General features: G+C 40.6%; 1 protein-coding gene across 1 annotated transcript in view; it reads left to right on the top strand.

Annotated features, from left to right (window-relative positions):
• insra (insulin receptor a) overlaps positions 1 to 26,258 on the top strand; it is a 58,244-nt gene that overhangs the window by 12,642 nt on the left and 19,344 nt on the right. The window contains exons 2-3 of the mRNA XM_080033895.1: positions 434 to 982; positions 22,328 to 22,664. Of these exons, the coding sequence (XP_079890021.1) occupies positions 434 to 982; positions 22,328 to 22,664 (886 nt within the window). The remainder of the gene's footprint in view (positions 1 to 433; positions 983 to 22,327; positions 22,665 to 26,258) is intronic.

Genomic DNA, 26,258 nt, shown 5'->3' with positions numbered 1-26,258 from the left:
TCCATATTTGACAGTGGCACACAGCCAGATATGTGGTTGCTAAACAAAATGTCAGCGAAGATGGTCTGGTCTTTATCAAAGCCAGAGACATAGCCGCATATTTTTCAGTCAAATTGCCTCTCTAATTACCAAGAGAGCTATTTTTTACCTCCTCTTTGAGACCGTGTCTGACTCCTTTAACCCTGTTTTTCCAGTTGATAGAGCAGACAACTTTCCTAACGCAACAGTCACGTTTAGCAGTTGTATCCATGGATAGCATTTCCTGTGGGACATGTTTTTATTGTCATAGTCAACATTTACTTTCCGCAAGAAAATACTTTCTATGCTAAATGAACACACCTTTCCACATCATTAAAGTTTTTACTGAAATGTTTGCGTGAGTCTTCGAGACTATTTGTAGTTTCTAAAGATTTGTCTTTTTCTGTCTTTTCAGTTTGTCCAAGCAAGGACATCCGGAACAATGTACCCAACCTGCAGACGCTTGAGAACTGCACGGTGATCGAGGGCCACCTGAAGATCTTACTTATGTTCAAGACCAAGCCCGAGGATTTCCGAGGCCTCAGTTTCCCCAAACTGATAGTGGTCACGGACTACCTGTTGCTCTTTCGAGTCTACGGCCTAGAGAGTCTTAGCGACCTCTTCCCCAACCTCACTGTGATCAGAGGCAACAACCTGTTCTTCAACTACGCTCTAGTCATGTTCGAGATGCTCCAGCTGCGAGAGATCGGCCTCCAAAGCTTGATGAACATCACCCGAGGAGCAGTGAGAATTGAGAAGAACCCAGATCTCTGCTATCTCTCCACTCTGGACTGGTCCAAGATCCTGGACACTGTGGAGGATAACTACATCATGGCTAACAAGAACGACAGAGAGTGTGGAGACGTGTGCCCGGGGGCGGCCATCGGAAAGACCACCTGCCAAACCACCACCATCAACGGACACTTCAGTGAACGCTGCTGGACGCAGAACCACTGTCAAAGAAGTAAGTTGTATTTTGTTATAATTATCTAACAGTCATATTATCGTAACTCTGTGATTCTTCAGGGTTGAACTGGAGTCATGTAATATACAAACAAACACTTGCACTTCTTAGCCCTGATCTCGGACCATCATACTACGTATCAAGGGAACCGGATATTTAAGACAGTCAGGCAATCCAGTGGTCAGTGTATGGATGGCACTCATTGTGGCAATTAATAATGTTATATGAACAGTGGCATTACTAAAATATACTGTATGGTCAAGTGGCAGCACTCTTAGTGCTGACACTTGACCATAAAGTAAAATAATTACTGTGCCAGCAATTATTTTACATGGTTTGTATAGAATTTAATTGAATTCGCCCCATTTTCGTCAAAGTTTTTGGTAACTCTCCTACTGCCTGTTCTTTTTTTACATATCAGTTTACACAGCCTAGGCTACGCATTCGCACAGATTTTTGCATGATGCACAGTACTGTCGTCATCCGGTTACGTCCGCCCTAGAGCACCATACATAGGGCTCTGGCCCGCCCATATCAGAAAGAATGATTTGATTGGTAGCTCAGGATTTCTTGACATATTAAATGAGCTTCAACGGAGAGTGTCCAGACCATCAGGCGCAGCAAACTTAATTTGCCAGAACCTAGCGGCAGGTCTGGAATTCCAGGTGTGGAAGCCAATTTTATATTGATTAGTTTAATTCTACTCTTGTCTCTACATTCATTATTTGATCATTGTATGAAGTGTATTTCCTCTCATCCTAACTACTGATGTATCCTGTCTGGAGTTTCTATTGTAATTAAATCAGTCTGATTGGGCTGACACCCTAGGTGTGGGCCATCCTGGAAGCACCCAGATTCAGATTAGCATTGATGTCATCAAGAACCAAACTTGATTGTTCCATTGGGGTGGTAAGATGGCCTAGAGGAAAGGTGGCCGACCAGTAACCGTGAGGTCGCTGGTTCGATCCCCGGCACCGGACAGGAGGGTGTTAGTTGTAAAACTAGCAGAGGCTGGTATTACGTCTACGGTGCCCACCATCTCTACCATTGTGTCCTTGAGCAAGACACTTAACCCCAAACTGCTCCAGGGGCGCTCTACTGCAGCTGACCCTGCGCTCTGACCCCCTCCGAAGTGTGGTAACTTGAGTGGGGATATGCGAAAAGACAACTTTCAATGTAACCAACCATTGACTAATAAAGTAACTTAACTTAACTTAACTTAACTTAACTTAACTTAACTTAACTTAACTTAATTGTTATTACACCTATCTGACCATGTCAACCATTCTGTATAAAGCAGCTCATTTTGTGTATACAATTCAGACAAGTAAAGTAAAGTAAGCAAATATTTGTTTTCATATTGGACTATAGTGAAGTTTTCTTCAACCAAAACTATAGTGAAGTTTTCTTCAACCAAAAAACTACTTCCACACAGGCTAGTAGGAGACCGTATAATGCTAAAATGTAATTTATTTTATAACATTTGACTTCTTCTTGATTTCAATGAGAAATGGTATCAAACATATAAGATCCGAGATTCACTCTCCCCTCTTATAAAAGTTTGCCAATAACCAGAAGCAGTTCCTTGTGCAGTTTCTCAGCTACTCTCCTTCAACACATCATTATTTCCATTCCCCCTCTTGCTTTTGCCACACATCCAACCAGTTTAACATTAACAGAGCTCAATTCTCCATTTTGATCAAATAAAAGCACATGAGGGTCACTGTTTAAAACAAAAAAAGCTCTCTGTTTTTTTGCGTCTGAGTGAGTGATGATTTGCAGCCTGAAAGTTTATTTGCCAAGAGTTACGGGAGTTGTATCCAGTTTTTAGTGTTGAAATGTCAGAGAGCTGTGTCATTTGCCCAGGTTTAGTGAAGTAGGCCAAATTCTGTGTCAACGTAGCTTTAACAGCACATTGATGTGACGCAACACCTCACCAGTTGGTCTTTGAATGTTTACTCTCACAATAGACTGTAGTATTGTCATAGCTCATGTTGTGTGGAGGAGGTAAAGAAGTTAGTAGACATCATGGCACATTTCTTATTGTCCCCCCTTTTTTTCAAGCACAGCTCCTTTCAACGTGGGCCGTTCCTGTGTGTTGTGGCTTTTACTGTAAAATGACAAGCCCACCCATTTCACACTGCCAAAGAGTTCAAGAAGAATTTTGCGCATGGGTGCTGTCTGAACACCTTGGCTTGCACCGTTACGCAACACAGCGTACATTGCTTTAACAGCTCTTTTTGAAGGAGTTTCTCGCTCTCTCTTATTAATGGTAGTTTGTTGTGGTGGCCACAGGCAGTTTCTGTTGAACTGAGTGAGGTCAATTAGTTTTCCCTTTTTTCACTGATGAGGGTTTTTATAGGTTTTTCACTTATGACTATGTGCTTGAGGAAATTGCTGCTAGTCTGTCATCAAATCCTGGAAGGCATTTGTAGAACAAGCCCAGTATGCTTTTTGTCCAATGGTGGTGCTGAATGTTAAGAAGGAAGTGTTGTATAAAAAGCCTCGGAGAAGAGATTATTTCCTTATTGTAATTGCGCGATGACGATGAATCAAGACCAGACGTTGGCTGGCTCTGATCTCCAGCCATGGACTTGCTTTCGGCAGGGGCAGGGCCTGTGGTCTTGCGGTCTTGGCCCTGCGGTTTTTTGCCTACTTTCACTAAAGCATGAAAAGATCCGTTAAGCCCCAGCTCGAACCGCAGGACACAGTGCAAAGCGTTCGCTGTCCTGTTCAGATGGACCCAGTTACTGCTTTATATAGACTTTCTTTAGTTCTTAAAGTGAGCTGCTTTTCCCAAACTTGTTGCTTCTTTATTTTCTATCATCATCTTCTCATCTGCTGCTGCTGTGTGCTGTGACGCAGATAATTTTTTCACGCAATGACATGCATGTATAAACAAACACAACTGGATCTGACTTTTTTTTTAAATGCACAATTGACCTCACCCAGAGAACTGTGAAGTTACATCATTCTTGATTTTAAGAAGTTTCTTTTAAGCTTTCTTAACATAACAACATCACTGAAAATGTTTATTGCTTTGTTTAAAAAGTTTTGTTATGCATAGTTTTAGGCAATGATTGTAAGTTCCAGAGGTCACACACACACTTTGTGTAGTCTGTACACCAACAGAAAGCAAAGCTGCAGAACCACGAGGCTTGGCTTAGCTCCCATTTTTGCAGTCACAACCCTTTTCTCTTCCCTGCTTCTATAACCGGGGTAATTTGAGCTTCTCCCAAAGCAGCCGCTGCTAATTTCCCCCGCCTTTTAACATCAAGCTGGGTGCGTTCGTTTAGCAAAGTGGCCAAGCAAGGTTGCAGGAGATGCTCATTACATAGGCTGATTAGATTTGACAACAGCCACACCTTTGTCAACTGTCCTAATAATGGCAAATACAAGACATCATCCTGTGAAGCATCTTTCTCAATTTTGTAATAAACTCTTTTGTATTGTCAAATTTGGGTCACATTATGTTCAATGTGTAATGGACTTGTGTTAATGATAAATGCCAACAAAAACACACTCTTTGCAAAAAAAAACACTTTTTTAACACTTACATATTACCGTTTTGGAGTTTCTTTCTCATTTTTCATGTCATAAAATGCTTATTGGATACTCGACACAGTGCAGCATATTCGGTGGTGTGCAAAGGTGTTTTAAAGTATGACTTTAGACGGCATTACTAGACTGATAAATGACTTCAAAGTGAATGTACCGCATGATTGATTACGGAAGTCAATCACCTGCCGTGTTTAATCACACAGGTCCTCACGCATCTAATCATTTTAAACAAATTCATCACCCATTAAATGATAAGCCTTTGCTTGTTGTCTGTATTTGTTTTGGAGAATACCTGGCACAAAATATCAAGAACTATTTTGAAAATGCTTTTACTGGCAAAAATCAGTAGTGAAAGCTCTTCACTGTCCGGTTTAATTTCTTGAGTCTATTACAAATAGGGCTGGGCGATATGGACCAAATCTTATATCACGATATAGGTAATTTTATATCACGATATGGATATATATCACGGTATAGTATTTTTCCTTTAAATTCAATGGATTACAATAACCATACTGAACTTTAATCACATTAGATTATTTTCATCTTTTGCTTCAAACTTAAATTTCCATACAAATGAGAAACTGGTGCAAAATACCACACCAGTCTGGCTTTAGTCAGTCAGTGCAAAATTAAAATGACAGCATCAACCAAATAGCCTACATTTTCCAATTGATAGTAGCCTATATCAAAATAATGAAAGACTTGAATTTTCCTGCAGTAGGGGAGAACGGGGTAAGTAGGCACACTTTTTACTCCAGTGAGAATTGCTCATCACCTAAACATCTTTCAATAATCATTCCTACATTAAATTGAAGCTTTAGGTGTTGCCTTGAAATGTGTACCGCTCACTTTTTCTATCTTATTGTAATAAAGAAGAAATTAATCATCAAAGACACCCTTACACATTGTGACAACCAACCCCATCAAGGGGTCGGTTGTCAAACACTATGGGGTTGTTTGTCACAATGTTATCTTAATGGGAATAATATTAAAAAGAAGGCAAGAAAGTAAAACTAAATTTGAAAGTTTAATTGCATTGTCAAGTTGACAAATAGGCCTACATAACTTACTGTAGCCTTGGCAGCTGGTCTAGTTTGGGATGCACTGGGTTTGTTTTGATTTTGTTGCCCTTTTTTCTTTTGCATGCTAGCTGCCTTTTCCTGCTCTATTCTTTCCTTCTCTGGGGTGTCAGTGAGGATACAGCTTGACAATTTATTTCGTTATTGGGTTCCTTTTCTGGCTGCAGCCTTTGGATAACATGTGACAACCAACCCCCCAAAAAATGTGACGACCAACCCCAACTTGAATTTCTTGCTCGCATCAAGGCCAACAACCATCTGAAAACTAATTAGCTTGCTAACCACAATCTAAACTATAGTTTACCCTTCACACTTTGTATGGGTAACAAGTGTTTTGTTATAAACCCATTGTGTAAAAGCCTAGAAGAAAAATACTGAGGAGCTAAATATTTTCAATTTGACATGAAAAACACAAACAGTCGTCACTCCTCAAATTCAGCAGTCTAACTCCAAGGAAGACTATGTAGGTGACCTCTGATCCCAATTCTGGATATTTACATACCAAAATTTCACAGACAGCGCCTTCTGGTTCCGAGATATAACGATTGTGACAACCTACCCGTGTGACAAATTACCCCGTTCTCCCCTATTTGCTCATCTTCATTTAAAAAGCTGTAAAATTAACTAGTGAGCAAATGTCTGGTAATACTTTAGCTCCAGCTTCAACACAAATAATATTTTCAAGTTTGACATAATTTAAAGTTACATAAAACCAGCCTTGCTGGCTGTCTCCACCAATAACAGCACGGGGGTTAAGCCCTGAGTAGATGCTAAAGATGTCATTGTTAGCCAGCTAGCTCACAAGAGCTAACCCATGTAGTTTGTGGTTTAAAACAAGCCAACTCTGCGTCACGGCAACAGCACGCTGAAGCGCCGCACACAGCAGCAAGTTTCCTTTGCCCGATGACATTTTTGACCGTTAATAGCAGCTGCTCTGCCACCGTGACACGGAGTTGGTTTGTTAACTGTAGTGACGGCGCACCGGAGCTAAACCATGAGCTAAACAGCTAGAGCAGGGGTGGCCACTAGGTCGGTAGTGTGGGTCGATCGCGTGGCATTCTTAAAAAAAAAAAAAAAAAAAAAAAAAAAAATATATATATATAGGGGAAGGTGGGGTGATTTGTGCAACTTTTTACTCAAAGTGATTTTAAAGTGAGGCCTTGACAGTTATGTCTCCAACTCAAATATGTACATATATTTCAGGATGTTGTGCATCCCTGGCAATAAAAACTTTGGATCTGGAATAAACTGTTTAAGAAATATAGCTTTCGGAAAAAAAGTTGTCTTGTCAACTACGTGGGGTGATTTGTGCGTCATTGTGTCACAATGACAAAGTCACCATCATCATCTTTCTGGCCATCTGAACTCTCATCAGTGGTGTCGTTAAGTGGAATTGAGATGTCACTCTCTCCTGAGCTACTGTAGACTATCACTTTCTTTTGGTGACCAGCGTATACAGCCATGCCACTGGCACAACTCTCAGAAATGTACTTTGCACTAGTTGCTCCGTGCTTGTGGAACCAACTGCCACCTGACAAATGTGATTCCCCCTACATTTCTGCCTTTAAATCAAGGCTCAAAACCCATATGTACACCCTGGTGTTTCCTCCCCATTAACCTCTGCACTACTTACTTACCTCTGCACTACTATCTGTGTTTATGTGGATGTATGGGCTTTACGTCTTTTATTTTGGTTATTGTTATTTTACCTTCATTGTTTACCTACTGAATGCACTATGTACAGCACTTTGGACAGTGCAAACTGTCATAAATGTGCTTTTATAAATACATTTTACTTACTTACTTACTTATAACTCACCCAGGCCCTTGCGCACAAATCACCCCATCCCCAGAATTTTGGATAATAGGCATGATGCAGCAATTTAGGGTTGACATTGTGCTAACTATATAGACTCAAAGTGTAGCATACCAAAGCACTAAAACATGTGTCAAATGTTTTCAAACGTGTCTATAATTGTTCAGACACAATAATCAAAAAACCTTGATCATGGAAATTTTACTTTGAAAGGCAAAACACAGTTTTTTGAGCTTAAATGTGCTTATATCTTATTCCTTGTGTCTCCCTTCTTCACAGGATGAGTCAAATGGATGGCTCTTCTTAAATATGTGGTCACATTTCCAATTTCTTCCACGGTTTTCTAGAAACAAGGGGTTTTGCAACTTCCAAAATGCACAAATCACCCCACCTTCCCCTATATATATATATATATATATATATATATTTAATTTAATTTTTTTAATTTTTTTATTTTTTACTATGAAAGAGCGAACGAGCCGTGCGAGCATGCGCCGACGTTCGGTGGAGGGAGAGAGGACACCACTTTCTAATTTGTCAGTGAGCTAACCAAAGCTAATCCAAGTCAAGGAAGTGGAGAGGCTTCTGCACTGTGACAAATTATACTATGTAAAATACAGCCAGAGAGAGGAAGACTGTTCACACAAACAGACCACCACATATTCTAGTGCAGGGGTGTCCAAACTACTAAACTTTTTTGCATTTCTTAGTTAACCCACTAGTGCAGGGGTGTCAAAACTGATTGATTGGGCTGTGGCACATTTTAAAAATATGATGTAATATGGCCCTTTTAATTTTTTAATAATTTAAATGCACTCATTATATTACAGAGAAATATGTCCCATAAAAGAAAAAGAGCACCAAGCCCATCCCAGAGGACCCTGCATAATATTTTATTTTAAATTAATATTATTATGGAAAATCAATGTGTCCTTCTCCAATAGCTTCCAATTCATCTGACACAGTGTCTCCATTTTTTTTCATATAAAATTCTTCAGCTTTAGCCTCTTAATTTTCCTCTCAAAGTACACCAGATTCATGCATTTCACTTTAAAAACTTTAAAAAATCTCCCGGGGGGGCATACCCCCGGACCACCCTTGGAGGGGCGGGATCTCGGCTGGCTACTATTTTCACCCAGCTGGACATTGGACGCAAAAGCAGAAAACACTGGGTGTATCAATGCCATTTAACAAGAGGGGGGGTGTATCTGTTTAATGTGCAAGTAAAGTGTTGCCGTGAAGAAGGATTACAATTTACGAAGACACTATGAAACTAAACATCAGAGCAGCTATGTCCTGATAAATGTGTTATTTTTGCAAAGTGGCCTGGCCCTTCATAGATTTTTCTGTATGTGGCCCTCAGTGAAAATTCAATTCTGCACACATTTTTCCTCTTAACTGAGAACTGTACCATACAGAACAGAACCGTGACTTAAAAACCAAGGTACGTACCGAACCGTGACTTTTGACCCCTTATAGTAGGTGGTAGCTCACTTTGACTTGGTCATTTTAAAAGTAGCTCACACAAGCTGAAAAACAGTGGCCACCCCTGAGCTAGAGCAACAGATGAGGCTTCTTCTGTTGAGGGTAGAGAAGCTGTATTGCTGCCCAGAACTCTGCTGCGGAGCCCCCGTGTGGCGCGGCGGTGTAACTGCAGTATAACTGTAGGGACTCGGAGGGACAGCTGCCTCCCGCCCTATGAACTTTTCTTCTCCGCGGTATAAGCGGTATGGCCAAATCTCTCCCGGTAGACACTTTCATATCGTCCACGGTATGATACCGTCATATCGCCCGGCCCTAATTACAAACACAATCCTGTTTAACAGTTTGCAAAACAAAGCAGGCCTTTGCTGAAAAACATCCTGGGGGAAACACTGATTGGCATTTCATTATGGTTTGGTAATGGCTGTTATGTGGCACAGCGTTTTTGGCTGTTAGGACGTCGGCTTAGCCTGAGCCTTGAAAGAGGCTGGCAGCAGGAAACATTGGCTCTGATCCAATAAGAAATCAGGGGCTTCCCACTGAGAGATCATTGTTTTTTCCACCGCTGAACTGAAATGAAATGACACGATGCTATCCATCAAATATTTCCTTAATTTTGCATATTTTTGGAGGGCATTTTATGTCTAAATTAGAGATGCCAGCAAACGAGGGGGGAGAAAAATGGGAAATGACATGCAAGAATGTTGTTGCCAGGCTCACACTGTGGACGCCGTGGTTCATAGCCAGCACCCAAAAACCCCTAGGTGCCAATGGTGCCCAAAGTTTTTGCATCTCTAATGGTCTCGTTTTTAAATTCAAATTTGGGGAAAATGCCAGTTGTAGGATGAAGTAGTTTCTTTGTCAATTCAGTGCAGAGAAATTGGATTACTGTAAAATTAAATCCAGTCGTGTTTCCTTCATAAATTAATTTAAATAAAAACATTTGAGAGGACTTCTGTTTAGAAAAAGGCGATTGTTTTTAAAAGGCATTAAACCGTTATTAATATTTTCTCTTTCCCTCTGTAGATTTTAATGTTATTTATAAAATGTTTCCACAATACTAGACAGGAAGGTAAAGTGACCATTCAACTGTTACTTTACAAATTTGGCGTTCTCGCTTCTGAGTAACCCAGGCATTAAATTAAATTGCCCACTTTACGATCCTTTAACCTCAGGAATATGCATGAACATTAATGGTTTGTAAGAGTAGCATTTAGCGATGTAACAGGACACGCAACACAATTAATCCTGGCCAGTCCTAAGCCACAGAAAATGTTTGTTCACATTACGGTGCAATTTCTGTTGCAGTCCTTTCAGCCTCGGGGGTGGATGTTGATATGCTCTTCCACCGCAGCAGCTTTCGCCAGTGTTTTGAGTTTGCAAGATCTGTTACATATTTTAATAAGCTCTCTTAAGGTGTGAGACCAGCTCTTAGCAGACGCCTATGCTTCTGATTGGTTTGGCACTCGTCCACACGTGTAGTGTGAGTGTGTCTGCAGCCCGTGGGTAAAGGGAGAGAGTTTGTGTCAGTTTCATGCAGGCTGCCACAATCAGAATTGCTATGAATCACGTTTAAGTCAGGTCAGTTGAGGACCCGTGCCAAACAGTTCTTGATATGGCTGTTCCAAATTTACTCTTGGATCACATGACATATGTCTATCCACAAATCACAAGAGTGTGTGTGTGTGTGTGTGTGTGTGTGTGTGTGTGTGTGTGTGTGTGTGTGTGTGTGTGTTATGTGCGTTAGTGTGTGTGTGTGTGTGTGGACGGCTATTGTTTAGTCTTGCTGCTAGGAAACAGGAGAGTAACACTGTGGTGTAATTGTGGATATGAACACATCAGTCATTCACCCAGACCGTATCAGAAGGGAAAACAGGTCACCGGTCACTATGGGGGTGAGGAACAGTGCCGGGTCCCGCCTCCCCGCTGACCCCTTGGCTCCCCCTCCCCCGACCTTGCTGCCGCTTCCACACGCAACTGTCGGCGCTGGTGCCACAACACTCTTCCACCACAGACAATGGTGTTCGTAGAAATCCACGGAGCGTTCTTCCCAATTGTTTCCTGTCTTTGTTGTTCTGCTTTCCGGTCTGAGGTTATGAATGGACACAGGGGCCTTTGGTACCGCCTAGCTAGTGGCAGACACTTTTATGAGACCAAAATACTGATGGCTGACCCTTGGAGTTCAGCAAGGCAGCAAAAGGATAAACTTGGCTGCTAGTAAAGCTGTCTGTGGGGAAATAGGAGGATATTGTTACTAAGTTTTATTATTTTCAGAGGGAAGTGGCATAACTGATTTTATTATCCTGTCTTGACTTGTGGTCATTATTAGGACCTTTTGTTTATGAAAACATCAACTGTTTGTCCCTGTTTACCTGCCAACAGTGTAAGGACGCTGCTCTTTGATGTCTCGCTGACATTTGGAGGCCTTACTCAACAGCCTTATGGGGCTTATGTATTCTTAAGCCTGTAGCATTGCCTTCAAAAACATAAACTGTGTCTGAAAGCCAAGCCAGCCTTGTCCTCCTCCTATGACATGAATCATTCGTCCTGTTTCTATTTTTGCCAGGGTCCCCATTCATTCTGTATCCTCTCTATACAAAATTAAACCTTTAAGCCTAAATCTGTAGCTATTAAGTAAATCAAATTGTGTTTAAACAAAAACAAAAGTAATAGAAAATCAAGACCTCTCTGCTAAGCAACACGTTATTTCACCAGATGAAAATATCCTCAGTCCAACAGTGAAAGACAAAGTTACTTAACATTTCTTCACAATATGCAAAATAAATCTCCAGTCACAACTCCTCACTGTGATTGTATTACAGTTCACATAGCGTTAGAACGGACGTCATATATATATATATATATATATACTGTACGCACACATATGGCCAGCGAGTTTACAAGCTAAGGGCCATAGATTTTCTTTTTCGATCAGTTCATTACCTGTCCAAAAGAAATATGACGACCACTGGAATCATATTTGAATTCCTTTCCTTTCTCTATTTGGCTTCCATGCCTAAATGGAACTCATTTGTTTCATTTTGGTTTCTTTGCTGGTTGCAGCAGAAAAATGCTTCCATTTTGTACGTTTGTTGCTGGTAAATTATAAGAAAAACTTTGTGTTGTATGGTCAAAGACTTCTTCACAGTTGAAAGAAACTAAATTATAAAGGGCACATTTAAAAAACAAATTTAATATACTGAGAGAAAAAATAATTGGGGCAGGGAAGAGTTGATTTAAAAAAAAAAAAAAAGGTCCTGAGATGGGATTTAAAATATATATTTCAAAGCAACACACACTACTTAAGTTTAAGTGAATTTCCCTCCCGGGGATCAATATAGTATTTCTGATTCTGATTATTCTTTAGGTCCAACTGAGTAAAACTACAATTTATCCTCTGTATAGGAACCCTCTATTTATAACTGAATAAGTAAACTTTACTTTGTTATATAAATTCTGGCTTGACTGACGTCATTTGTAATCGGATATGAAAAGGTCTCCGTCAGATGTATATAAATCATAATGATCTACCCCATTATTTCCCCCCACCCTCAACAGTCTACTCCTTTCATGGTTCAGAATGCAATGTGCTATTCCACTACACACACACACACACACACACACACACACACACACACATAACACACACACACACACACCCACCATGAGTCCTCTCCTTTGAGCTGACATAACTGCTTTGGCACTCGGTCTTGTGGAGCTGCACCCTGCGAACCCTCTCTACCGTTCAGCTACTGGAGCCATTCCTGTGGAATCCCAGACATTTCAGGCATTTGTTAAAGCTGGGCCGACAGGCGTTTCTTCAACACTGTGAACACGCTCACACTCACTGCAGCCTCTCCATTTACAAATGCTCACTGTTGTTGCACTGCTGCTTTAATCAGAAAACTGTTTATTTTCATCTATTCTCACAAGTTACACACCATCCACCTTTAATTATTTTTTTATTATATACACACATTTTCCTGCAGCTCAAGATGATTTTATTTGTTTATTTCACATACCAAAAATACAAAATGTCAAAACTCCAAGTGTAAACAGACCATCTTCACCAAAATAGCCGCATCAACTTTCTGATTGTCCTGATAAATCAATTTACCATATTGTAACTTAATGCAGACAAAATAAAATAATGTTTCATTGACCCTTCTAACAGTTCTTAATTATTTCGTACTATGGACTTCTGCACTCTTCTTGTCAAGATCAATTGCATCCGTTTAGATTCAAATTTGTAGACGATGGGTTGTGTGACATTGCATTAATGACACAAGTCAAGGTGCAAAAGGTTTTGATGTCGTTACTGGTAGTCAAAGTCGGACACAGAGGTAGTGGCTATTTCAACCTAACACTCTGGCCTGGAAGGAAATGAAGATTCAAGGCCTCGACGTGCGTCATTTGCCTGTCAAGCAGGCAGTGTAATTGCCCATCAATGAGTGCCCAGTGTTTATCAATTCTATTCCAGTCACGGACAAACTGGATATCCTGCCTTCAGATGACAGGGGCGGCAGAATGACATTAAAAACAAAAAGTGCTTTTCCATGTTGTTTGTGTGTTTTTGTTCTATTAACAAAGGCCGAGGCCGGTTAATGAAGTTGTTTACGGTTCCTGTTGCTACCGGAGTCGCCTTAAACAAGCCCTGCTGCTGCTGAGTCAGACCAGTGGACAAATGGTTACCAAGAAAAATTAGACTAATAAACCAAGGGAATTAGCCATTCAATTTCATAGTCACATTCAGGACGCATTGCGTTTCTTTCTCTGTGATGTACGCTTCATTTGTATCGGATTGATTGCAGGTTGTTTCACATTTGTGTTTTGATGCATATTTGAATAACAATTATTATCAGTCCTAACAGATATCGGTCCTTTCTTTTGTGTGTTTTTGTTGTGACTGAATCAATGACAGTGTAAAGTATCACTTATTTTTGTCCTCATAATCATGATCTTTTTTGCTTTAAAAAACACTTGTATAAGGGCTGCAACTAGCACCTATTTCCATTATAAATGAATCTTTGTACATTCTTTTACATATAAAATGGGTATATAAAATGCAAAAAAAATGTAATGCTCCTCACAATTTCCAAGATTCCATGGTTTTCAAATTGTCCAAAGAATAACCCATACAAAACCCAATTACTCAATTATAAAGTGTGGCAACTGAAGGTTTATTTTTTTTATTTTTTTTTATTATCAATCGTTTTGTCTAAATTCATAAATTACCAGAATGAAGAGATATTTACTTCAGTATTATATCCAAAACCTGAAGATATTCAGTTTAGTATTTTATAACTCAAGGAAAAGCAGAAAATACTCAGTTGAGAGGCTAGACCGAGCAAATAAATGGGGATTTAGCTTGAACAATGACTCACACAATTAATAAATTATTTCAATAATTGCAGATTAATTTTCTTTTGATTTACAAGTGGATTAATCAAACAATTATTTTCCGCTCTACAAGGATCTTCAAGATAAAAAGGCGCAAACCTTCACATGTGAAATACTATAGAGTAAAAATGTTTGATATTTTTGATTTATCAATCAAAATAGTATTTTTTTACTGACTTAATGAGTCAGCTTCATCGAATGGAAGCCCTCCAAACTACTGCAGAGCTTTTCTTTAAAACAATATTTAATTAACTTATAAATATATATTATAATCTCCCTCAACGTGTATAAAGCTGAGAAAATTAGATTCAGTCAACAGAGACTCAGGCTATTTGAGTCCCGTAGTTAAAGATTCAGTGAGCGAAATGGTACTTTTAGTTAACTTCCTGTCAGTTACTGCAGTTAGCAGTCCCCACGCTCGTCCCTACGTCACCTTTAATGATCTGCGGTCTTCAAGCAGCGAGTCATCTAGGGTCATCTCAGATCCGTAAGTGCGATAAAACGTCATTAAAAACCATCCGAACAGACATTGGGAAGGATTTTTACCTGCTCCGCCATTTTAGGCGCATAAACATTCACCCCTTGCTCTTTGCACGTGCACCGGCAGTGAGACGTGCTGGTTTGTAGTGTTCTCTCTTCTGATTGGATATCAGGTTGTGGTATACCTAAAACGTTTATTTGCCGATTACATGCAGAGCGGGTGACTGAGACCTGTGTTATGAAGCGTGCACACTATATAAGTGATCAATGTATGAATATAGAGCGATTTAAAACGTATTTTAACATAAATATATCGCTCACTTCACCTTTAACTAATTGTCTTATTAAATGTTATTGGTATTGTCAGTGATTTGCTTTAATACTGTAGCATTTTCCCAATGTTCCTGTCTACACAGCACTTCTTTTTTGAGGTATTTCGAGGTCAACATATCGACTCAAGTATCATGTGCTCAGTGAATTGATTCTTTGTTGATTTTATGTCCTGCTATCCATCCATCTTCAGTATTATTAATAGTACAGAGGTAGCTGTAGTTCGCAGGAACGTGTTTGGAAATGGAAGTGGGGACTAGCACATAACGTCTGTTCTTCTCTATTAAGGCCAGGACACACCGGCCCGATAATCGCCATCGTAGAGTTTCGAGGGGACGGAGACACGAATCTGTTTGGTGTGTGCCGTGAAATCGGTCGTAGTTGATGTCGTCGGGCTTCTTTTGAGCCGATTGAACATGTTCAATCGGCGGCGAACAGTCTTTCAGTTTGAGCAATTTGATTTGTGGAGGGCTAGCGAATCAGTTCGGGTGAAGTGAGGCGGGTAGCACAAACAGCTAACAACAGTTAGCCATCGTTTTAATGTGTTTGTTTGTTTCGTTCAGCGAGTACTCACATGCATCAACACTTGTTGACTGCTCGACACCATGCTCGACACTCTTTGCTAAAAATGGTGCTCTTTATGGTCCATAAATATAAATACGTATTTCTATCTATGTTTATGGTCTAGAGAGCCCCATCATTTCCGGCTTCTGTATTTTTTCGGGCCACAATACAGATTAGCGCCGCCTGCTGTTATGGAGACATTACGTCCCGCGCAAGTGCAGAGCGTACGGAAAGGCAACATTCGGTTTGGTGTGTTCTTTGCACTTTTTCGGCCGCAACGGGAAGACTGGAGCTCCCTGAATCGGCAGTCACCATTTTCGGGTAGTCGGACTGGTGTGTCCTGGCCTTTACAGAGGAACCCATGCATCTATGTGTTAACTACAGACCTTAGCGTGTATTAAGGAGAAAACATGATGCTGTTATCAATCAGAAATGTGAAAGACAATGTTATTCATTATGTTCAAATTGGACAAAAGAACAAAGACTCAGATGACTGGCTCATATTTGCTCTCAAGACATTCTGTGTACCTGGCATTATAAAGTTATTACATTGTGTTTTCTATTACCACTTTTCCACCCAGGCAATTTGAGGGCAGGCTCACAGCCCGTACCTAGGAACCAGTTATTTGCAGTTCGACATCAGTTGACGCCAATGCCATATCTCTATGGTTCCCCAAAAAAGAAAATTTTTACTTTATACTCCCAATCATTAGTCAGAAAACTAGGATTCGAAAAAGGAGAATTAAGGATTTGAGTCATCACTCCTGATAGTTTACTGAATGCATATCAACTATAGTTTGCATTCAGTTTGGTGAAATTGCAGCAACACGTCTGCTAAACTTGTGGGGGAAAACTAAATAATTAGCCAGTAAGGAATGTCCTTTTTCATCAAAGCAAAAACATAAAAAATTATTATGCAGGCTAGAATGTGCTTGTATAACGGTTTGAAAAAGTCCCCTAAGTGGGTACACCGGCTGCATGTAGATGAGTCTATTGAGCAATGGTTATTGATTGTAACATTTGCATTTTGCAATGGATTTTACATTTGCATATTGTACTGAAACAATCTGTTGATTAGGCAGTTACTTGAAGATGACGCCATGGCCTCTAGGAACATGTGATTAGCTTTTTATACACTTTCATGACATTTTATAGACCGAAATAAGAGATTAATCCAAAATGAAAATAGTCACAGTTGCATTTCTAACAGCTTTTACTATACTTGTAAATAAGCTTTATGTATTTCCTTTCTTTTTGTTTTGACTATTTTTAACACATGACCTCATCATCCCTTTATAGCTATCAGCTGTTGGTCTGTACAAGCAGTGAGTGCCAAACAATTCCATGTCATATTTGAAACATAATTCGATCTTCAAAGTTCAAATCTTGGCAGTTCAGTGCTCAAGTAGGCGCTCCATTGTTCTGTGAGTTTTTTTTTTTTTAGATTATCAAACTGCATAATTACCATTTAAAAAAAATCCCTTTATTTGTTCTTCTTAAGATTGTTCTCTTTTCGGACTTCAGCAAAAACTTTCGCTCATAAGAAACTAAACACTACCATCGTCATGGACTGGGAATTTTAATTACGAAGCAGTGCACCACCGCACTCCCCTTTGGCATTTTCTGGGGTCTTATATGATCTCAGCGCAAAAAAGCCTGAATAAGCTGCTGTTTTATCACTGCCAAAAAAGGGAACTTGGAAAAACTCACAACATAATCTTTAGGGACATCTGTGGTTAATGGGTAAGGTAACTGAGGCTCTTAACTTTAGAATCTTAACTTTAGCAAGAAATCTGTAAGTTAAGGGAATGGTGAAGTGATTGACAACTCTTCATACAGATTGTGTGCATTGGTTGAAGACAGCAGACAAGGAACCATTTTGAGTCATTCCTTGCAAGAAATGTGAATTCCTTCTACCTGTTGGACACCCCGCGCTGCAGAAGCCCGCTGGCTGCTCAAATTTGTTTCTTCACCTCCCATTTCGAAGTTGGCTTGTCCCTGACAATGTGTATTGTCTCTGTCATACACAGGCCTGGAGTTGTGTTGGTTTGTTGTTGATGGGGGATTGAGCATCTCATTGTGGCGGCTCTGCCCCCACCCTTGTCCAAATGCAACCTATGCTGATGAGATAAAGAGTCAGGCATTTCTGCAGCAATATTCCCCAGCCCTTCATGTGATCCTGCTGTACTTTGCGCACACCGCATGACAAGAGATCAGACAGGCCCTGACCAGTGTAACAGCAACCAGAGTAATAAGGATAAGGAGTTCAGAGACGGGAGCTAATACACACACACACACACATTCAGCCTCAAGACTTGGTTGTAAACATACCTAAGTCCAACTGCCGACCCAGCACTTGTCTCCAAAAATCCCCATTGATTTATTGTTGTCGAGTGATTTTTCTCTGTCCAAATAGAAGATAAGTCGTGGAGATGCTGACAACACCAAACTCAAGCTGTGCATAACTAATTGACAAAGACCTAACTGAGAAAAGACCTCTGCTCTTCGTGAGTGGTGCTAGCTGCAGCCTGTATTAAGAGATTAGCATGTTTTAAGGAATGAATGACAAAATCCTCCAAACGGTCTCCTCAGCTCACTTGGGGAGATCAAAGATGGCTTGGGCTGGCCCCACTCTCAAAGGTCCTCAGGGTCTCGACCTTGAAAACATTTTTGACAGACACACAAGAAACAAATATATTGCCTTCGGTGTGGTCACCGTTGTTGATATTATAAAACCTCCTATGAAGCCTAGAAGCGAATAATACAGCTAATTTGACTCTACAGATATGGCCGAGTCAGCTGCTGGCAAACTGAACTGTTCGAATCTTTTCGACAGTGAGAAGTTTGTTTTGGTGCTTCATCAAAGTGGTTGCCAACGTATTCTCTCAATGTCTGAACCTTGACATCAGTTGCTGGAATTGACTGACCCACATTAACCCCTGCATTCTGTTTGCAGTCACTATCTGTTCAAGAAACACCAGACTTGTAGTAACATTTGCACGGCACATTCTAAGTATAGCTGCAACTGACTTTTTATCGGCTCTGGTTTTTATCGGCTCTGGTTCAATCAAAATAAATAAGTGAAAAATGCCCGTCACAAGTTTTGATAGCCCAATAACGTGACATCTTCAAAAGTCTTCTTTTGTCCAAAAAGTTATTTATTTCTAACTGATATAAAATAGAAAAAGGCTAACATTGGAGAAATTGGAACTAGATAATTTTTGGGATTAATCCTTGAAAAACCACTGTTCAATCACTTATCTCAAAAAAGTAACCAACTCATTTTCTGGAGCCAATGATTAATAGACTATCCAATCAGTAGTTCAAAACCCAAATATATTTTATTTAGAATGATATAGAACAGTGAAAGGAAGCAAATCGTTTTAGTTTGCAAGCCGAAACCAGCAAATATGTTGAGGGTTCGCTTAATTATACACTTGAAAATTATGAATTGGTTATGAAAAATGTTAATCATTTAATCGACTAATCTAAATAGGACTGTGTGGCTTCCTTACATTTAAAGGTGCCCGAAATGTAGTAAACATTATAATTTAATAATAGTTAAAAGCCCTGATCTTCCTAATACATGATCCACATAACACTTATTCAAATAACAAACTGGACATAATGATATCAACACATTGTATGAAATACTTGAATCTTTATTGGATTGCAGTCAGTTTGTAAAAGGTAGCATCAGTTGTTCAAACAGATATCTAGATGTAGGCGGAGTTTTCTCAGCGTTTGAATCCTGTGAAAAAAACACTAATGAGTTGTGGACACGATGAGGCACGATGCATTACCCGAGGCAGCGCGCTGTTCACCACACTAACGTAACAGCATTGTCTCTGCATGAATGTTGACCTGTTTACCACGAAAGTATCACAGACTTGTGAATAACAGATTTTACATGACCGCTGTCTTCTACCAAATGTTTATGTGCACAACTAAAGAAAATCAGAATAACTTACTACTTGTGCTTTTGATTCATATAAAAGCAGCCGATTCATAGTTTGAAAACACACAGAGTGGACCAGTGCAGCTCAGTAACTGTGTAGCTCTTGAGTTTTTTTTTTTTTTTCCGCATACCTCCCATAGACGCTGCTGCTGTCTGACTGCCTGGGAGGCAAGAGAGAGGGACACAAAGGGTTAAACTGTGCGCCTGTCTTCCTTGGAGATGGGAGAGGCCATTTGAATGGCTAGCTCCTACAGCTAGCCAACACATTGGCTAAGGCTGAGGGTGGATCTGCTGCTGGGTCTGTGCTCCGACATGGAGTGCTGCTGGAGGATCAGGAGTCAGTCTGCGCCGAACGCAAAGCTATTGTTTGTGTGGGTTAGTGTTTGTTTGCATGAGGAAAAGTTAAACAGCAGCTTTTGAAATCAACTTTGGAGACAGAAGGAAAACATCAAACTAATAGGATTTTTTTTTTTTGTTATTTTCTGTGTGAATACAATTTTCAGTACTTTTTGTCTAACATCGTTTTGTAGATCGTTTAGACTAGCAGACGTAGGTAAATGGTTGCTATATAATTTGTTTTCCTAGCGCCGTGCCCCCTTTAGTTTCCCCCTCACACTCACCCCCCCCCCCCACACACACACACACACACTCACCCCCCCCCCCCCCCCACACACACACACTCTCTCTCCCTCTTTATGCTCTTCAAGAGCTCACTTGTGCATGTTGTTTTGTTCGTTTAAAGGCTGAACTCTTGACACTAATTAAACCAGCCAATTTTTGGACAACCGAGTCGTACTCAGAAATGGGAATTGATAACGACGAATAGCAGATAATTGAGACTAATTATGTCCCGTAAATGGAAGTGCAGCACTCCCCGTTCACATCTTGGATTATGTGGCTGAATCTGAGCTCGGACACATACGCACATCTTTACGGTCTGACCAGTAACCTGCCTGTGACCTCAGTGACTCATTATCTCCCCTGCTGTCGATCAGTCTTTAGCTGGCTAATCTCAGCAGGTATTTCAGTCAGGTGTATTTACCTCTGAGAAACCGCCATACATCCTTTCACACTTGTTGTCATACCTACGCTAATACAACAACATGCACATAAACTCTTCGTCACTTACTCATACACACACCTGTGTAATCCTGAGAGTCTAAAGTTACATAACAAGCTAATTTACAGGCACAGGCACACGCACACACGCACACACACACACACACACACACACACACACACACACACACACACACACACACACACACACACACACACACACACACACACACACACACAGAAGTATGTGTAAATAGCCAACATACAGACTTGTGTTTCTGTACTTTGTTGATCATTTCAACTCCCCAGACACGACACGTCGATGCACTTCAGTGTGTTTATTTAAGCATCTTTCTGTCTCTGTTTATTTCTTCTGCTTCCGTTTAACTCCTTTACCTTTTATAGGATTTACAGCTTGTTTTGCCGTGACCATTCCAGCCAAGGCCTCAGCAGTGCACGGATGTTTATCATTTATCATGTGTCCTTGTAAAGGTGTTGTGACTTGTGAGACTATTTTGGTTTCATTAATTGTAGCACAGTGTTTTCTATAAATCTAAGGAAATACATAAATGCCAACCACACTTTCTGAATTGTGCTATTTAAATAAACTTGCCTTTACTTAAGCCAGACCCTCTTAGTGTGTAATTTGCCGTATCCAAACAGATGTTCTGATATGTGTGTATAATATATCAAAGTGCTCCTTGAGGACAAGCTAGCCATGCTGCAAGATGCATTTTTAATCATCGTAAGAAAATGAAATGATCAATTATTTCACATTATAATGTTTTCACACAGTCTTCCATGTGTCATAGGTCAGTTAACTGATTTTGTCACTCAGGAAATGAGCGATTTTGGTCTTCACATGTAATGCTTGCAAAGTACTGCATTGCTTCCAATGCTTGCTTTTCCCCTCTCACCAAGCCTTTAGGATTAATCTCTGCCTTTTGTCAACTTGTGGAATCCCTGCTGTTTGTATTCAGTATGCTTGTTGGTCGGTGGCAGATGGTCCTTTGGGCTGCTGGCGAGTGCAATGAATAGGGACGTTACTCGTGTTGACAGCCAGATCTGACCATATGAGATTTCTGGGGAGTTGGAGATTTAAAGATATATACTGGCATTACAGAGTGATTACAATCACGTGTGTCAGTCGGGGAAATGAAATACTATGTAGTTGTTTGTATAAGGATGAGCTGCTGTTATGTGTCTCTTTTCCTGCAGCTCTCATTCACATATTTAAAGTTGGAGTCAGTGATTCTGGAGAATTCTTGTTTTCAAAATCACTTTATCTAAATCACTTAATATCTCCTCACTACCCACTACCTGACGTACTGTGTGTCCTCTGAAAATAAATCTGGTGGTAAAACAAAGGGTATGTAAACAAAGGGGGCCCACCGTAGCTAGCAACATGCCCGATTTCCCTTTTACAGAGCCTAAGCTGGTTATTAACGCACTGTGTGAGGAGATATCCACTTATTGGACAAAAGGTGAATTTCTGAATAAGCATCCTCCAGAATTGCTGACTCCACCTTTTAATATTTGTATGGTTTAAATTAATCAATTCAAAATTCCTGCCCTTCACTAACTTAATCCTGTTGTTCTCCTCTCATCTGCAGTGTGCCCGGTTCATTGTAAACACCGCGCCTGCACAAAGGATGACCAGTGCTGCCACGACCAGTGCCTGGGCGGCTGCCATAAGCCCGACTCGGCCAATCACTGCGTGGCCTGCCGTGGCCTCCAGCAAGAAGCCGACTGCGTGGATCGCTGTTCCGAAAACCACTTCACCTTTAAGGGCTGGCGCTGCGTCTCCTTAGCCTTCTGCCAGGATCTCCACGACCGATGCAAGCGCGAGAAGATGCACAGAAAGAGCCCGGACTGCCACATGTACGTCATCCACAACGGTGCCTGCATCCCAGAGTGTCCCTCGGGCTACACCACCCTCAACTCCTCCTCGTAAGTGGACACTCATGTTGGTCTGATGGAACCATGTGTGAGGCTTGCACACACGCAAAGGCACATCCACATCCACATACACGTCAAGATTTTGATCCTTTACATGGGAGGCTTAAGGATTCTCTTACTACTTCATTTATTTTAGAGTTTTATTTTTAACAGACAACTGTACACAAATGGTATCATTTAACGGTATAGTAAGAACAAACTAAAATATTCACTCAGACATTTTGAATGTGCCTTAAGCCATAGACTACGTGCAAACCTGGCATAGGTGGCGCCCCCATGTTGGCCATGCTCAAAATGCTTTGGTGAAACTATTGCCACACCCGTTCTGAAGATAAGAACCAACCAAGTTTTTTGATGCTTGGGCTGTTGCTCAAACGGTTGTGGCAAATTAGCAGCTAAGTCCTGCCCTTGCAAAGATGCATTGGTTAATGGCAGTCATTGTTCTTGACCGATCATGGTCAGTTTTTATAGACATGTCACGTGTATGTTGGTCCCCTTAGGCTGTATACCCAATTTGGTGATGATAGGTTGAAAATCCAAAAAGTTGATGATGTCACATGATTAGGTTATGATTATGTTGATGTATTCAACATCATGCAAATTAGATGAACTCCATCATGGCAGACTTCTATGGTCCAAGTGGATTTTATGTAGTGCATATTGAGTTGAACTTGTTTGTAAAATGTCAAGCTAATTGGACTTGGTGAGAGGTGGGGATTTTCAAACATTGTAGTTTTGAGATGAATGGTTTTGGCATTTGATGCACTGTATTTGTTGCACAGAGTGCATGAACTAAAGGTCCTCCTGCTTAGCTCAGACAGCACTCTGTATATTTGCGCACCCACCTGTGTGTGAGTGTGTGTGTGTCTGTGTGACTGCAGACAGCTAGGTCAAAGTAGTGCAGCGCAGTAGAAAGGCTGGCATGTCTACATTTCTGCCTTTCACTCAGTATCCATATGCTAGATTTGTACATTTGTGGCTTGCTAGCTGCACAAAATGGATGTCTGTTTGCCACCCACCGGTATCTGCATTGCAGTGTCTAAGCTATAGGCGGATGCAGACAGTTGGATGTGAAACGTTTTCCCTTCTTCTACATTCTATAATTAACAACCTGTTGTGCATGTATATTTGAAGCTGCATCTGAGCAGACTCCTTCCTTTAAAAGAGGGTGTGGTACTTTGTATTGACATGCATGTGACCTTGATCAACTCACTCGTCACTTTGACACACTCATTGACCGTGACAAGGCTGCTAATTAGCGTGGACATGCCTGCAAGACACTGAAGACATCCGTAATCATTCCGGCCAGGCTGAGGTTGAAAACACAGCTGGATCTTTCAAGACTTATTGTCTTCAGTTACAACATACATATGCCTTGCCCGTGACTGGCTAGTGGACTGGTTAGCAGTCGAACTACAGGGAGTCGGAGATTAATTCGGGACAGACTGTCAGTGCCCCGGGGTGCTGGGCCTTGACTCTGCTGACTGCAAAGAGATAGAGGTGTCTCTGTGGCAAGCTGCAGTGTAGTGCAGGCAGACTGTCATTGACAATGGTGATGACAAGGAAAAGTGGTTGTGCTACTGCTGCAGCATTGTCATATGTATGTGACTTTTTCTGGTCCCAGGCACCTGATCTCTATTTGAACGTCATGCAGCTTCACAGTAATGGAGTCACATTCTGTACATTCACACCTAAGAGGTTTTGTAGTGGGACTCTCTAAGCAGAAACCGCTCCTCTGGAGCAGATGAAGGTGAAGTGCCTTGCTCAAGTGCACCACAGCCATTGTTGAGTAGAGAAAGAGTGAGCTAGGGATTTTCTGTCACTGTCAGATTTTCCAGTTTGAATCAGAAAAGGAAGACATACACATTAAGATTGATTTACATCAACAATATACAGAACATTAATGATATATTCCTAAAGTTCAATATTTATTTATTTTTTAAACATAACCTCAGTTATATAGACATTCATAAAGTTGCACACTTAGGCAACTACATCATTTGTGATAATAATGTAGTATCATAAGTATCATAGCATACTCTATATTGTATAATTTTCTTTTGCCTTTACTGCACAGCTGACAGTATCTTGCTAATCTCCACCTTTACGCTACTGTTAAATTGACCTGTGGTGAACCCTGCTCTACTCTAATCTCTGCCTTTTTTTATTTTTTTAAAAACTTGGACTCCCTTTCTGTTCCCCTCATGGCCCATGTCTTCTCTTTGGCATCTCTCTTCTGTCATTGGCTTCCGACTAAGCTGTGGAAATGAACATGCTTTGAGGATAAGCGGTGTGCTCCGTGGCGCGACGAGTGTCTAGGCTGAAAGTGCAGATGTGGCACTGTAGAGGCGAAAGAGGTCAAGTTAGATCAGCAAAGTTATGAGTCAGATATAGAAGCTATGCCCATAACTCTTTAAAAAATGTTTTGCAAGACATCCTTTTCAGATATATTTCCTTTTGTGTCATATGAGCAGTTTTGTTCTTGTTGAAAGCTGTCAATATGATTTAGAAGTACAGCATGATGACACAGCAAGGCAAGACAATACCTCTTTTAGTCTATTCCTCATGTGTTTAGATGAGACGTGCAGAGCCATGAAATGAGCAGCACATTAGCTGCCATCCGCTTCCATTTTTTGGCGGTCACAAAGGAAATGCTGCATTTTTCTGTAATTGTCCTGCCAGCGTACTCAACTGTTACTAAACTAAGACATTTTCCACTTACAAACCAGCCTCAGGCAAAAAAACACTTAAAACAAGCTCAGGACAATGCCCCCCGAGCAAACAGCACATCATTATCTAATCCACGCCTTAATCTCCTCAATTTGAAACCTTAAAAAAAAATGTTCTCTGAAGCACTGCCTCTGAAAGATGTCTGTTCAGTCAGCGACTGCATTTTACCTCATCAAAGTTTGCACTTGCTGCGTTATGAGTGTGGGGATTGCACACATGGCTGTTCAGGAAATAGGTTAATATAGTTGGCACACAAATCCATGACCATATATCTGTTATGAGAAGAGACTTGTTATGAAAACATTACGTAAGCTTGGTTGTTAAGGTGAAGGACTGGGTTCAGTTCATTTTCAGCTCGTTTGAAACCATTTTTACAGTGTGTTTGTCATGCATACAGTGCAGCGAAGAACTAATTTAAAGCAGCTATAATCAATATTCTTTATATGAATAGATCATATGACAACCTTTTAGTGAAAGTTGTTGCTCCTAATTATGATTTACAGAGACTTCAGCTCATTGTTAAGCTATTCAACTTTCACCATTATATTGAATAATCGTATGCTGTCAGACTGTTTAATAAACATCTATGTTGTGTGTACACAACCCTGCCACATTACGCTGTGTACATAACAGCAGTGATTAGGTGGGTGGCTAATGTTTGATTGAGACCTTACATGAGCCGATCGGAGTTTCCATGTCCTCTCCACAGCCTACAATAGCCAACGAAAGTCCACATTGAAAGGTCAGCTGTTCACAGTTGTCCAACAGTAATAATCATCCGTGAAAATCGCTGTACATAGTTAAATGGAAACCAAGCTTTGATGTGAATCATTTATTGGCCGGATGTGTAAATAA

This window comes from Ammodytes marinus (genome assembly GCF_949987685.1).
Source record: "Ammodytes marinus genome assembly, chromosome: 9".
Classification (NCBI taxonomy): Eukaryota; Metazoa; Chordata; class Actinopteri; order Uranoscopiformes; family Ammodytidae; genus Ammodytes; species Ammodytes marinus.
Note: the sequence above shows the minus strand (reverse complement) of the source record. Positions and strands in the feature narration are given on the sequence as shown.